Consider the following 15,194-nt stretch of genomic DNA (forward strand, 5'->3'; position numbering starts at 1 on the left):
GCCCTCACTCTGCTCAGTGAACTGGAAGGCCCTCACTCTGCTCAGTGAACTGGAAGGCCCTCACTCTGCTCAGTGAACTGGAAGGCCCTCACTCTGCTCAGTGAACTGGAAGGCCCTCACTCTGCTCAGTGAACTGGAAGGCCCTCACTCTGCTCAGTAAACTGGAAGGCCCTCACTCTGCTCAGTGAACTGGAAGGCCCTCACTCTGCTCAGTAAACTGGAAGGCCCTCACTCTGCTCAGTGAACTGGAAGGCCCTCACTCTGCTCAGTGAACTGGAAGGCCCCCCTCACTCTGCTCAGTGAACTGGAAGGCCCTCACTCTGCTCAGTGAACTGGAAGGCCCTCACTCTGCTCAGTGAACTGGAAGGCCCTCACTCTGCTCAGTGAACTGGAAGGCCCTCACTCTGCTCAGTAAACGGGAAGGCCCTCACTCTGCTCAGTAAACGGGAAGGCCCTCACTCTGCTCAGTGAACTGGAAGGCCCTCACTCTGCTCAGTAAACTGGAAGGCCCTCACTCTGCTCAGTGAACTGGAAGGCCCTCACTCTGCTCAGTGAACTGGAAGGCCCTCACTCTGCTCAGTAAACTGGAAGGCCCTCACTCTGCTCAGTGAACTGGAAGGCCCTCACTCTGCTCAGTGAACTGGAAGGCCCTCCCTCTCAGTCTGCTCAGTAAACTGGAAGGCCCTCACTCTGCTCAGTGAACTGGAAGGCCCTCACTCTGCTCAGTGAACTGGAAGGCCCTCACTCTGCTCAGTAAACTGGAAGGCCCTCACTCTGCTCAGTAAACTGGAAGGCCCTCACTCTGCTCAGTAAACTGGAAGGCCCTCACTCTGCTCAGTGAACTGGAAGGCCCTCACTCTGCTCAGTGAACTGGAAGGCCCTCACTCTGCTCAGTGAACTGGAAGGCCCTCACTCTGCTCAGTAAACTGGAAGGCCCTCACTCTGCTCAGTAAACTGGAAGGCCCTCACTCTGCTCAGTGAACTGGAAGGCCCTCACTCTGCTCAGTGAACTGGAAGGCCCTCACTCTGCTCAGTGAACTGGAAGGCCCTCACTCTGCTCAGTGAACTGGAAGGCCCTCACTCTGCTCAGTGAACTGGAAGGCCCTCACTCTGCTCAGTGAACTGGAAGGCCCTCACTCTGCTCAGTGAACTGGAAGGCCCTCACTCTGCTCAGTAAACTGGAAGGCCCTCACTCTGCTCAGTGAACTGGAAGGCCCTCACTCTGCTCAGTGAACTGGAAGGCCCTCACTCTGCTCAGTGAACTGGAAGGCCCTCACTCTGCTCAGTAAACTGGAAGGCCCTCACTCTGCTCAGTGAACTGGAAGGCCCTCACTCTGCTCAGTGAACTGGAAGGCCCTCACTCTGCTCAGTGAACTGGAAGGCCCTCACTCTGCTCAGTGAACTGGAAGGCCCTCACTCTGCTCAGTAAACTGGAAACTGGAAGGCCCTCACTCTGCTCAGTGAACTGGAAGGCCCTCACTCTGCTCAGTGAACTGGAAGGCCCTCACTCTGCTCAGTGAACTGGAAGGCCCTCACTCTGCTCAGTGAACTGGAAGGCCCTCACTCTGCTCAGTGAACTGGAAGGCCCTCACTCTGCTCAGTGAACTGGAAGGCCCTCACTCTGCTCAGTAAAAACTGGAAGGCCCTCACTCTGCTCAGTGAACTGGAAGGCCCTCACTCTGCTCAGTGAACTGGAAGGCCCTCACTCTGCTCAGTAAACTGGAAGGCCCTCACTCTGCTCAGTAAACTGGAAGGCCCTCACTCTGCTCAGTAAACTGGAAGGCCCTCACTCTGCTCAGTAAACTGGAAGGCCCTCACTCTGCTCAGTGAACTGGAAGGCCCTCACTCTGCTCAGTAAACTGGAAGGCCCTCACTCTGCTCAGTAAACTGGAAGGCCCTCACTCTGCTCAGTAAACTGGAAGGCCCTCACTCTGCTCAGTAAACTGGAAGGCCCTCACTCTGCTCAGTGAACTGGAAGGCCCTCACTCTGCTCAGTGAACTGGAAGGCCCTCACTCTGCTCAGTGGAACTGGAACTGGAAGGCCCTCACTCTGCTCAGTAAACTGGAAGGCCCTCACTCTGCTCAGTGAACTGGAAGGCCCTCACTCTGCTCAGTGAACTGGAAGGCCCTCACTCTGCTCAGTAAACTGGAAGGCCCTCACTCTGCTCAGTGAACTGGAAGGCCCTCACTCTGCTCAGTGAACTGGAAGGCCCTCACTCTGCTCAGTAAACTGGAAGGCCCTCACTCTGCTCAGTAAACTGGAAGGCCCTCACTCTGCTCAGTGAACTGGAAGGCCCTCACTCTGCTCAGTGAACTGGAAGGCCCTCACTCTGCTCAGTAAACTGGAAGGCCCTCACTCTGCTCAGTGAACTGGAAGGCCCTCACTCTGCTCAGTAAACTGGAAGGCCCTCACTCTGCTCAGTGAACTGGAAGGCCCTCACTCTGCTCAGTGAACTGGAAGGCCCTCACTCGCTGCTCAGTAAACTGGAAGGCCCTCACTCTGCTCAGTAAACTGGAAGGCCCTCACTCTGCTCAGTGAACTGGAAGGCCCTCACTCTGCTCAGTAAACTGGAAGGCCCTCACTCTGCTCAGTAAACTGGAAGGCCCTCACTCTGCTCAGTGAACTGGAAGGCCCTCACTCTGCTCAGTGAACTGGAAGGCCCTCACTCTGCTCAGTAAACTGGAAGGCCCTCACTCTGCTCAGTGAACTGGAAGGCCCTCACTCTGCTCAGTGAACTGGAAGGCCCTCACTCTGCTCAGTGAACTGGAAGGCCCTCACTCTGCTCAGTGAACTGGAAGGCCCTCACTCTGCTCAGTGAACTGGAAGGCCCTCACTCTGCTCAGTGAACTGGAAGGCCCTCACTCTGCTCAGTGAACTGGAAGGCCCTCACTCTGCTCAGTGAACTGGAAGGCCCTCACTCTGCTCAGTAAACTGGAAGGCCCTCACTCTGCTCAGTAAACTGGAAGGCCCTCACTCTGCTCAGTGAACTGGAAGGCCCTCACTCTGCTCAGTGAACTGGAAGGCCCTCACTCTGCTCAGTGAACTGGAAGGCCCTCACTCTGCTCAGTAAACTGGAAGGCCCTCACTCTGCTCAGTAAACTGGAAGGCCCTCACTCTGCTCAGTGAACTGGAAGGCCCTCACTCTGCTCAGTGAACTGGAAGGCCCTCACTCTGCTCAGTAAACTGGAAGGCCCTCACTCTGCTCAGTAAACTGGAAGGCCCTCACTCTGCTCAGTGAACTGGAAGGCCCTCACTCTGCTCAGTGAACTGGAAGGCCCTCACTCTGCTCAGTAAACTGGAAGGCCCTCACTCTGCTCAGTGAACTGGAAGGCCCTCACTCTGCTCAGTGAACTGGAAGGCCCTCACTCTGCTCAGTGAACTGGAAGGCCCTCACTCTGCTCAGTGAACTGGAAGGCCCTCACTCTGCTCAGTGAACTGGAAGGCCCTCACTCTGCTCAGTGAACTGGAAGGCCCTCACTCTGCTCAGTGAACTGGAAGGCCCTCACTCTGCTCAGTGAACTGGAAGGCCCTCACTCTGCTCAGTGAACTGGAAGGCCCTCACTCTGCTCAGTGAACTGGAAGGCCCTCACTCTGCTCAGTGAACTGGAAGGCCCTCACTCTGCTCAGTGAACTGGAAGGCCCTCACTCTGCTCAGTAAACTGGAAGGCCCTCACTCTGCTCAGTGAACTGGAAGGCCCTCACTCTGCTCAGTGAACTGGAAGGCCCTCACTCTGCTCAGTGAACTGGAAGGCCCTCACTCTGCTCAGTGAACTGGAAGGCCCTCACTCTGCTCAGTAAACTGGGAGGTCCTCACTCTGCTCAGTGAACTGGAAGGCCCTCACTCTGCTCAGTGAACTGGAAGGCCCTCACTCTGCTCAGTGAACTGGAAGGCCCTCACTCTGCTCAGTGAACTGGAAGGCCCTCACTCTGCTCAGTGAACTGGAAGGCCCTCACTCTGCTCAGTGAACTGGAAGTGAACTGGGCCCTCACTCTGCTCAGTGAACTGGAAGGCCCTCACTCTGCTCAGTGAACTGGAAGGCCCTCACTCTGCTCAGTGAACTGGAAGGCCCTCACTCTGCTCAGTAAACTGGAAGGCCCTCACTCTGCTCAGTGAACTGGAAGGCCCTCAGGCCCTCTGCTCAGTGAACTGGAAGGCCCTCACTCTGCTCAGTGAACTGGAAGGCCCTCACTCTGCTCAGTGAACTGGAAGGCCCTCACTCTGCTCAGTAAACTGGAAGGGCCTCACTCTGCTCAGTTAACTAGAAGGCCCTCACTCTGCTCAGTAAACTGGAAGGCCCTCACTCTGCTCAGTGAACTGGAAGGCCCTCACTCTGCTCAGTAAACTGGAAGTTCCCTCACTCTGCTCAGTGGCACTGGTAAACTGGAAGGCCCTCATTTCATGCCCTGCTCAGTGAAAAATGTCATGTGCTCAGAACTGAGACCAAGGCCTGTCTAATCTCCTGCCAGCCCCCTGTCCAGCCCTCCCTGCTACAGTAGACCTGGAAGGCCTGTCTAATGGAAGGCTCCTGCCAGCCCCTGTCCAGCTACCCTGCCTACATAGACCTAGGCCTGTCTAATCTCCTGCCTAGCCCCCTGTCCAGCTACCCTGCCTAAATAGACCTAGGCCTGTCTAATCTCCTGCCTAGCCCCCTGTCCAGCAACCCTGCCTGCTCATGGAGGCCTCATTTTGTCTGGGGGGAGCTGGGACAGTCACTCACAATGCCTGTCAGGCTACACACGTCCCTACCTCTGTAGAAGGAAGCCCCCTAATGGCCCGCTGAGGGCCCCTAATGGCCCTCTGAGGACCCCTAATGGCCCGCTGAGGACCCCTAATGGCCCGCTGAGGGCCCTTAATGGCCCGCTGAGGACCCCTAATGGCCTGATGAGTGCCCCTAATGGCCCGCTGAGGACCCTTAATGGCCCGCTGAGGACCCCTAATGGCCCGCTGAGGGTCCCTAATGGCCCACTGAGGTTCCCTAATGGCCTGATGTGAGGGCCCCTAATGGCCTGACTGAGGGGCCCTTAACTCTGCTCAGTAAACTGGAAGGCCCTCACCCTGCTGAGCCCCCTGTCCAGCTACCCTGGGCCCCTAACGCCCTGCCGAGGGCCCTAAAGGCCTACTGAAAGCCCCTAATGGCCTGCTGAGAGCCCCTAATGGCCTGATTAGGGCCCCTAATGGCCTGCCGAGGGCCCCTAACGGCCTGCTGAGGGCCCCTAACGGCCTACTGAGGTTCCCTAATGGCCTGATGAGGGCCCCTAATGGCCTGATGAGGGCCCTTAACGGCCTGCTGAGGGCCCCTAACGCCCTGCCGAGGGCCCCTAATGGCCTACTGAAAGCCCCTAATGGCCTGCTGAGAGCCCCTAATGGCCTGATTAGGGCCCCTAATGGCCTGCCGAGGGCCCCTAACGGCCTGCCGAGGGCCCCTAATGGCCTACTGAGAGCCCCTAATGGCCTGCTGAGGGCCCCTAATGGCCTGCTTAGGGCCCCTTATGGCATGCTGAGGGCCCCTTATGGCCTGCCGAGGGCCCCTAATGGCCTGCTTAGGGCCCCTTATGGCATGCTGAGGGCCCCTTATGGCCTGCCGAGGGCCCCTAATGGCCTGCCGAGGGCCCCTAATGGCCTACTGAGAGCCCATAATGGCCTGTTGAGGGCCCATAACGGCCTGATGAGGGCCCCTAATGGCCTGTTGAGGGCCCCTAATGGCCTGCCGAGGGCCCCTAACGGCCTGCCGAGGGCCCCTAATGGCCTTGTGAATGTATAGAGTTCGACTGTACAAGGTTTTAGCTTTGTTACATATAACAAGATCACTTAATTGAGATGTTCAGTAGTGGCAGGTGTTGTCATTCCTCTTCCTGTCCCATCCTAATAGTTCAGTGTGAGGGTATGTGAGTCTTCTTAGAGTGGGTTAAACACGCCGGGAACCAGGATGTCACTATGAAATACAATAATCTGCTCTTATGAAATATTACTCAATGTATCACAATGTAAGTTAAAATGATTATCTTCCTTCCTCTCCTCTGCTCCTCCCTCCATCTCTCCTCTCCTCTGCTCCTGCCTCCCTCCATCTCTCCTCTCCTCTGCTCCTCCCTCCCTCCATCTCTCCTCTCCTCTGCTCCTCCCTCCATCTCTCCTCTCCTCTGCTCCTCCCTCCCTCCATCTCTCCTCTCCTCTGCTCCTCCCTCCCTCCATCTCTCCTCTCCTCTGCTCCTCCCTCCCTCCATCTCTCCTCTGCTCCTCCCTCCATCTCTCCTCTCCTCTGCTCCTCCCTCCATCTCTCCTCTCCTCTGCTCCTCCCTCCCTCCATCTCTCCTCTCCTCTGCTCCTCCCTCCCTCCATCTCTCCTCTCCTCTGCTCCTCCCTCCATCTCTCCTCTCCTCTGCTCCTCCCTCCCTCCATCTCTCCTCTCCTCTGCTCCTCCCTCCCGCCATCTCTCCTCTCCTCTCTCCTCTCCTCCCTCCCTCCATCTCTCCTCTAATGGCCTGCTCCTCCCTCCCTCCCTCCATCTCTCCTCTCCTCTGCTCCTCCCCCTCCCTCCTCTCTGCTCCTCCCTCTCCCTCTGCTCTCCCTCCCTCCATCTCTCCTGAATCTGCTCCTCCCTCCTCCATCTCTCCTCTCCCTCCTCCCTCCATCTCTCTCTCCTCTCTCTCCTCCCTCCCTCCATCTCTCCTCTCCTCTGCTCCTCCCTCCCTCTCTCTCTCCTCTGCTCCTCCCTCCCTCCATCTCTCCTCTGCTCCTCCCTCCCTCCATCTCCTCTGCTCCTCCCCTCCCTCCATCTCTCTCCTCTCCTCTGCTCCTCCTCCCTCCCTCCATCTCTCTCCCTCTCCTCTGCTCCTCCCTCCCTCCATCTCTCCTCTCACTCTGCTCCTCCCTCCCTCCATCTCTCCTCTGCTCCTCCCTCCATCTCTCCTCTCCTCTGCTCCTCCCTCCATCTCTCCTCTCCTCTGCTCCTCCCTCCCTCCATCTCTCCTCTGCTCCTCCCTCCCTCCATCTCTCCTCTCCTCTGCTCCTCCCTCCCTCCATCTCTCCTCTCCTCTGCTCCTCCCTCCCGCCATCTCTCCTCTGCTCCTCCCTCCCTCCATCTCTCCTCTCCTCTGCTCCTCCCTCCCTCCATCTCTCCTCTCCTCTGCTCCTCCCTCCCGCCATCTCTCCTCTGCTCCTCCCTCCCTCCATCTCTCCTCTCCTCTGCTCCTCCCTCCCTCCATCTCTCCTCTGCTCCTCCCTCCATCTCTCCTCTCCTCTGCTCCTCCCTCCATCTCTCCTCTCCTCTGCTCCTCCCTCCCTCCATCTCTCCTCTCCTCTGCTCCTCCCTCCCGCCATCTCTCCTCTCCTCTGCTCCTCCCTCCATCTCTCCTCTCCTCCCTCCATCTCTCCTCTCCTCTGCTCCCCCTCCCTCCATCTCTCCTCTCCTCTGCTCCTCCCTCCCTCCATCTCTCCTCTCCTCTGCTCCTCCCTCCCTCCATCTCTCCTCTCCTCTGCTCCTCCCTCCTCCATCTCTCCTCTGCTCCTCCCTCCATCTCTCCTCTCCTCTGCTCCTCCCTCCATCTCTCCTCTCCTCTGCTCCTCCCTCCCTCCATCTCTCCTCTCCTCTGCTCCTCCCTCCCTCCATCTCTCCTCTCCTCTGCTCCTCCCTCCTCTCCATCTCCTCTCCTCTGCTCCTCCCCTCCCTCCATCTCTCCTCTCTCCTCTGCCATCCTCCCTCCCTCCATCCTCTCCATCTCTCCTCTCCTCTGCTCCTCCCTCCCTCCATCTCTCCTCTCCTCTGCTCCTCCCTCCCTCCCTCCATCTCTCCTCTCCTCTGCTCCTCCCTCCCTCCATCTCTCCTCTCCTCTGCTCCTCCCTCCCTCCATCTCTCCTCTGCTCCTCCCTCCATCTCTCCTCTCCTCTGCTCCTCCCTCCCTCCATCTCTCCTCTCCTCTGCTCCTCCCTCCATCTCTCTTCTCCTCTGCTCCTCCCTCCCTCCATCTCTCCTCTCCTCTGCTCCTCCCTCCCTCCATCTCTCCTCTGCTCCTCCCTCCCTCCATCTCTCCTCTCCTCTGCTCCTCCCTCCCTCCCTCCATCTCTCCTCTCCTCTGCTCCTCCCTCCCTCCATCTCTCCTCTCCTCTGCTCCTCCCTCCCTCCATCTCTCCTCTGCTCCTCCCTCCATCTCTCCTCTCCTCTGCTCCTCCCTCCATCTCTCCTCTCCTCTGCTCCTCCCTCCCTCCATCTCTCCTCTGCTCCTCCCTCCCTCCATCTCTCCTCTCCTCTGCTCCTCCCTCCCTCCATCTCTCCTCTCCTCTGCTCCTCCCTCCCGCCATCTCTCCTCTGCTCCTCCCTCCCTCCATCTCTCCTCTCCTCTGCTCCTCCCTCCCTCCATCTCTCCTCTCCTCTGCTCCTCCCTCCCGCCATCTCTCCTCTGCTCCTCCCTCCCTCCATCTCTCCTCTGCTCCTCCCTCCATCTCTCCTCTCCTCTGCTCCTCCCTCCATCTCTCCTCTCCTCTGCTCCTCCCTCCCTCCATCTCTCCTCTCCTCTGCTCCTCCCTCCCGCCATCTCTCCTCTCCTCTGCTCCTCCCTCCATCTCTCCTCTCCTCCCTCCATCTCTCCTCTCCTCTGCTCCCCCTCCCTCCATCTCTCCTCTCCTCTGCTCCTCCCTCCCTCCATCTCTCCTCTCCTCTTCTCCTCCCTCCCTCCATCTCTCCTCTCCTCTGCTCCTCCCTCCCTCCATCTCTCCTCCCCCCCTCTTCCCCCTTGTCCCCAGGAGACGAGGATGAGGAAGACTCCGGTGAAGAGCGTCTTCCGTCTTGTTGTGACTACGTCATGCACTTCCTCACCGTCTTCTGGAAGGTGAGTAGAGTTGGTGGTCCTCTGTAGCTCAGATGGTAGAGCATGTTTTTTTTTGCAACGCCGAGGGTCGTGGGTTCGATTCCCGTGACCTCCCATATGTAAAATGCTCACATGACTGTAAGTCCCTTTAGATAAAAACATCTGCTAAATGTTATTAGTAACACTTTAGTGCCATTACTCATAACTATTAATAACTGTTAACGATGGCTACTGACACATGTTACAATGTGTTATATAGCTGTTATAAGGGCTTTATGAAGGCATTCATAAGGACACCTATAGTAAAGTGTTAAATTTTTATTCATATTATTATTCATATTCATATTATTATTCATATTAATATTATTATTCATATTATTATTCATATTATTATTCATATTATTATTCATATTATTATTATTCATATTATTATTCATATTATTATTCATATTCATATTATTATTCATATTATTATTCATATTATTATTCATATTAATATTGTTATTCATATTATTATTCATATTATTATTATTATTCATATTATTATTCATATTCATATTATTATTCATATTATTATTCATATTATTATTCATATTCATATTATTATTCATATTATTATTCATATTCATATTATTATTCATATTATTATTATTATTCATATTATTATTATTATTCATATTATTATTCATATTATTATTAATACTATTACTATTATTATGAATTATATTATTATGCATATTATTAATAATATTATTATGAATACTACTATAATAATAGTAATACTAATATAATATTCATATGATTATTATTCATATTATTATTAATGGAATTATTCATATTATTATTATTAATATTAGGTGCTGTTCGCCTGTGTTCCTCCCACGGACTACCTGAACGGCTGGGCCTGCTTCTTCATCTCCATCGTCATCATCGGCATGCTGACTGCAGTGATCGGAGATCTGGCCTCTCACTTTGGCTGCACCATCGGGTTGAAGGACTCTGTTACTGCCGTGGTGTTCGTGGCACTGGGTACGTCTGTCCCTGGTGAGTACACTAATGGATAGCAGTATGGGGGGGGGCCACTGGGTACGTCTGTCCCTGGTGAGTACACTAATGGATAGCAGTATGGGGGGGTCACTGGGTACGTCTGTCCCTGGTGAGTACACTAATGGATAGCAGTATGGGGGGGGGGCACTGGGTACGTCTGTCCCTGGTGAGTACACTAATGGATAGCAGTATGGGGGGGTCACTGGGCACGTCTGTCCCTGGTGAGTACACTAATGGATAGCAGTATGGGGGGTTCAGTGGGGGGTCCCTGGTGAGTACACTAATGGATAGCTGCATGGGGGGTCACTGGGTACGTCTGTCCCTGGTGAGTACACTAATGGATAGCAGTATGGGGGGGTCACTGGGTACGTCTGTCCCTGGTGAGTACACTAATGCATAGCAGTATGGGGGGGTTCACTGGGTACGTCTGTCCCTGGTGAGTACACTAATGGATAGCAGTATGGGGGGTCACTGGGTACATCTGTCCCTGGTGAGTACACTAATGGATAGCAGTATGGGGGGGTCACTGGGTACGTCTGTCCCTGGTGAGTACACTAATGGATAGCAGTATGGGGGGTCACTGGGTACGTCTGTCCCTGGTGAGTACACTAATGGATAGCAGTATGGTGTTCATGGCACTGGGTACGTCTGTCCCTGGTGAGTACACTAATGGATAGCAGTATGGGGGGTCACTGGGTACGTCTGTCCCTGGTGAGTACACTAATGGATAGCAGTATGGGGGGTGTAGAAGGTGTAGGGATAGAGGTGTGGGTGTTGAAGGTGTAGGGGTAGAGGTGTGGGTGTAGAAGGTGTAGGGGTAGAAGGTGTAGGGGTAGAAGGTGTGGGTGTAGAAGGTGTAGGGGTAGAAGGTGTAGGGGTAGAAGGTGTGGGTGTAGGGCTAGAAGGCGTAGGGGTAGAAGATGTAGAAGGTGTAGGGTAGAAGGTGTTGAAGGTGTAGAAAGTGTAGGGTAGAAGGTGTAGAAAGTGTAGAAGGTGTAGGTGTTGAAAATGTAGAAGGTGTAGGGTAGAAGGTGTAGGTGTTGAAGGTGTAGAAGGTGTAGGATAGAAGGTGTAGAAGGTGTAGGTGTTGAAGGTGTAGGGTAGAAGGTGTAGAAGGTGTAGGTGTTGAAGGTGTAGAAGGTGTAGGGTAGAAGGTGTAGGGTAGAAGGTGTAGGTGTTGAAGGTGTAGAAGGTGAAGGGTAGAAGGTGTAGGGTAGAAGGTGTAGAAGGTGTAGGTGTTGAAGGTGTAGAAGGTGAAGGGTAGAAGGTGTTGAAGGTGTAGGGTAGAAGGTGTAGAAGGTGTAGGTGTTGAAGGTGTAGAAGGTGTAGGGTAGAAGGTGTAGGGTAGAAGGTGTAGAAGGTGTAGGGTAGAAGGTGTAGGGTAGAAGGTGTAGAAGGTGTAGGGTAGAAGGTGTAGGTGTAAAGTCATACAACAATTAAAGCATCTTTCAATGTTTTTTAACTGCTACCTTTGAAATTATTTTTAAATTATTCAGTCGTAAAATATTAATCACAAGACACATAATTTTAGTATAATGCAAGATCGCTCCAATAGAGATGGCAGCTTCGCTTCAAACTGTGCAGTAAGCATGTACCACCGCATTTAATCATGGCAAGCTAACTGGAAACATGACCGAATACATAGTATATTCCCTCCGTAAGGCAATCAAACAAGCAAAGCATCAGTATAGAGACAAAGTGGAGTCGCAATTCAACGGCTCAAACACGAGACGTATGTGGCAGGGTCTACAGACAATCACAGATTACAAAACGAAAACCAGCCCCGTCGCGGACATCGACGTCTTGCTCCCAGACAAATTAAACAACTTCTTTGCTCACTTTGAGGACAATACAGTGTCACTGACAGGGCCCGCTGCCAAAGTCTGTGGGCTCTCCTTCTCCGTGGCCAACGTGAGTAAAACATTTAAACGTGTTAACCCTCGCAAGGCTGCCTGCCCAGACGGCATCCCTAACTTCATCCTTGGAGCATGCGCAGACCAGCTGGCTGGAGTGTTTATGGACATATTCAATCTCTCCCTATCCCAGTCTGCTGTCCCCACATGCTTCAAGATGGCCACCATTGTTCCTATACCCAAGAAAGCGAAGGTAACTGAGCTAAACGACTATTGCCCCGTAGCACTCACTTCTGTCATCATGAGAGACTAGTCAAGGATCATATCACCTCCACCCTACCTGACACCCTAGACCCACTCCAATTTGCTTACCGCCCTAATAGGTCCACAGACGATGCAATCGCCATCACACTGCACACTGCCCTATCCCATCTGGACAAGAGGAATACCTATGTAAGAATGCTGTTCATTGACTACAGCTCATCATTCAACACCATAGTACCCTCCAAACTCGTCATCAAGCTCGAGACCCTGGGTCTTGGCCCCGCCCTGTGCAACTGGGCCCTGGACTTCCTGGCGGACCGACCCCAGGTGGTGAAGGTAGGAAACAACATCTCCACTCCGCTGATCCTCAACACCGGGGCCCCACAAGGGTGCGTTCTCAGCCCTCTCCTGTACTCCCTGTTCACCCATGACTGCGTGGCCATGCAGACGACACAACAGTGGTAGCCTTGACGACGAGACGGCCTACAGGATGGAGGTGAGGGCAGGAAAACAACCTTTCACTCAACATCAACAAAACAAAGGAAATGATCGTGGACTTCAGGGAACAGCAAAGGGAGCACCCCCAATCCACATCGAAGGGACAGCAGTGGAGAAGGTGTAAAGTTCAGTGGAGAAGGTGTAAAGTTCGGTGGAGAAGGTGTAAAGTTCGGTGGAGAAGGTGTAAAGTTCGGTGTACATATCACAACAAACTGAAATGGTCCACGCAACAGCGCCTTTTCAACCTGAAAAAATTTGGCTTGTCTCCGAAAACCCTTACCGCCTGGTACAGCAACTGAACCGACCACAACCGCAGGGCTCTCCAGAGGGTGGTGCGGTCTGCACAACGCATCACCGAGGGGCAAACTACCTGCCCTCCAGGACACCTACAACACCCGATGTCACAGGAAGGCAAAAAAGACTATCAAGGACAACAACCACCCGAGCCACTGCCTGTTCACCCCGCTATCATCCAGAAGGCGAGGTCAGTACAGGTGCATCAAAGATGGGACAGGGAGACTGAAAAACAGCTTCTATCTCAAGGCCATCAGATTGTTAAACAGCCATCACTAGCACAGTGAGGCGGCTGCCTACCTACAGACTTGAAATCATTGGCCACTTTAATAAATGGAACACTAGTCACTTTAATAATGTTTACATATCTCACATTACTCATCTCATATGTATATACTGTATACTGTATCCTTCACTATCTATTCTTTACTATCTATTGCATCGTAGCCGCTCTGTCACTGCTCATCCATATATTTTATACTTATATATTCTCATCCCATTCCTTTAAATAGAGAAGATTGTGTAGATTATTACCTGTTAGATACTGCTACACTGTCGGATCTAGAAGCATTTCACTACACTCACAATAACATCTGCTAACCATGTGTATGTGACCAATACAATTTGATTTGATTTTGTACCTTTCTCTCTCTCTCTCCCTCCATTTAATCTCTTTGTTTATGTCTCTCTTACTCCCTTTCTCTCTCTCCCTTTTACTTTCTTTCTTTATGTCTCTCTCTCCCTCCCTCTTTCCCTCTCTCTCTCCCTCTCTCTCTCCCTCTTTCCCTCTCTCTCTCTCTCTCTCTCTCTCTCTCTCTCTCTCTCTCCCTCCCTCTCTCTCTCCATTTTACTCTCTTTGTTTATGTCTCTCTTTCTCCCTCTCTCCCTCCCCTCGCTCTCCCTTTTACTCTCTTTGTCTCTCTCCCCCCCTCTCTCCCTCCCCATTTCTCTCTCTCTCTCTCTCTCTCTCTCTCTCTCTCTCTCTCTCCCCTCTCTCTCTCTCTCTCTCTCCCTCTCTCTCTCTCTCTCTCTCCTCTCCTCTCTCTCTCCCTCTCTCTCTCTCTCTCTCTCTATCTCTCCCCCTCTCTCTCTCCCTCCCTCTCTCTCCCTCTCTTCCCTCTCTCCCTCTCTCTCTCCTCTCTCTCCTCTCCTCTCCTCTCCTCTCCTCTCCTCTCCTCTCCTCTCCTCTCCTCTCTTTCTCGCTCTCCCTCCCTCTCTCCCTCTCTCTCTCTCTCTCTCTCTCTCTCTCTCTCTCCCTCTCTCTCTCTCTCTCCAGACACATTTGCCAGTAAGGTAGCGGCGGTGCAGGACACATATGCAGACGCCTCCATCGGTAACGTGACAGGCAGCAACGCGGTCAACGTGTTCCTGGGCATCGGGGTGGCGTGGTCGATAGCCGCCATCTACTGGCACATGCAGGGCAAGCAGTTTGTGGTGGAGGCCGGCTCGCTGGCCTTCTCCGTCACCCTCTACACCATCTTCGCCTTCCTGGGGGTCTCCGTGCTGCTGTACCGCCGCCGGGCCCACATCGGGGGGGAGCTGGGCGGGCCGCGCGGCCACAGACTGGCCACCTCAGCCTTCTTCTTCAGTCTCTGGTTCCTCTACATCCTCTTCTCCAGCATGGAGGCCTACTGTCATATAGAGGGCTTCTAGAACCTCCTGGAACACTTCTAGAATTCTTCTGAGACACTTCTAGAATTATTCTGGGACACTTCTAGAATACTTCTGGGACACTTCTAGAATTCTTCTGGGACACTTCTAGAACACTCCTGAGACACTTCTAGAATCCTTCTGGGACATTTCTAGAATTCTTCTGGGACACTTCTAGAACACTTCTGAGACACTTCCAGAGCCTCCTTACAGGAGGTTCAAAGTATAACTTAATGGAGAGTAAAAGTAGGATTCTCAGTGTGGAATGATGTAATGATGGAATTATATTTTGTTGGTATGAAGGGATGAGAGGAGGAGAACAGTATGAGGTAAAGGGAGTTGGTGGTGGCCCCCCTCTCCTCCGACCCTCCTCCGACCCTCCACCTTCCCTCAACCCCACTCTAAGGACCCCCAGACATAATCAGTCCATCTCCTCTGAAGGAGATGTCTGTTAAGGCAGGGAGAGCCGGTCTGCTACCCACATGGGTGTGCTTACAGCTGGGGTTGGGGTACCTCTATACCGGGGTAAGAACACCAGAGGCTGTCTCATCTGGTCTGTATTCCACTAGAAGAGACAATAAGCTGATGAGATCTGAGCTATCAGAAGAAGTCTATATTGTTCTCAACACCTTGATGAGAACAACCTTTTCTAAACTAAGTATTTTGGGGGATAAAACCAAAACATTTTTTTTTTTTTTACAAAAAAAAAGAGGAAATCAAAGATACTATTTTTTAGATCTTTATGGAGAACAAAACATGTTATATAACTAATGGAACATATATTG

At 52.9% G+C, this 15,194-nt stretch overlaps 1 protein-coding gene across 1 annotated transcript in view; it reads left to right on the forward strand.

Moving 5' to 3' along the window:
- LOC135561931 (sodium/calcium exchanger 3-like) overlaps positions 1–15,054 on the forward strand; it is a 213,239-nt gene extending 198,185 nt beyond the window's left edge. The window contains exons 6-8 of the mRNA XM_065004397.1: positions 8,739–8,824; positions 9,661–9,847; positions 14,036–15,054. Coding sequence (XP_064860469.1) covers positions 8,739–8,824; positions 9,661–9,847; positions 14,036–14,412 — 650 coding nt within the window. The 3' untranslated portion in view covers positions 14,413–15,054. The remainder of the gene's footprint in view (positions 1–8,738; positions 8,825–9,660; positions 9,848–14,035) is intronic.
- The last annotated feature ends 140 nt before the right edge of the window (positions 15,055–15,194 follow it).

The sequence above is a fragment of the Oncorhynchus nerka genome, linkage group LG18 (assembly GCF_034236695.1).
Source record: "Oncorhynchus nerka isolate Pitt River linkage group LG18, Oner_Uvic_2.0, whole genome shotgun sequence".
NCBI lineage: Eukaryota > Metazoa > Chordata > Actinopteri > Salmoniformes > Salmonidae > Oncorhynchus > Oncorhynchus nerka.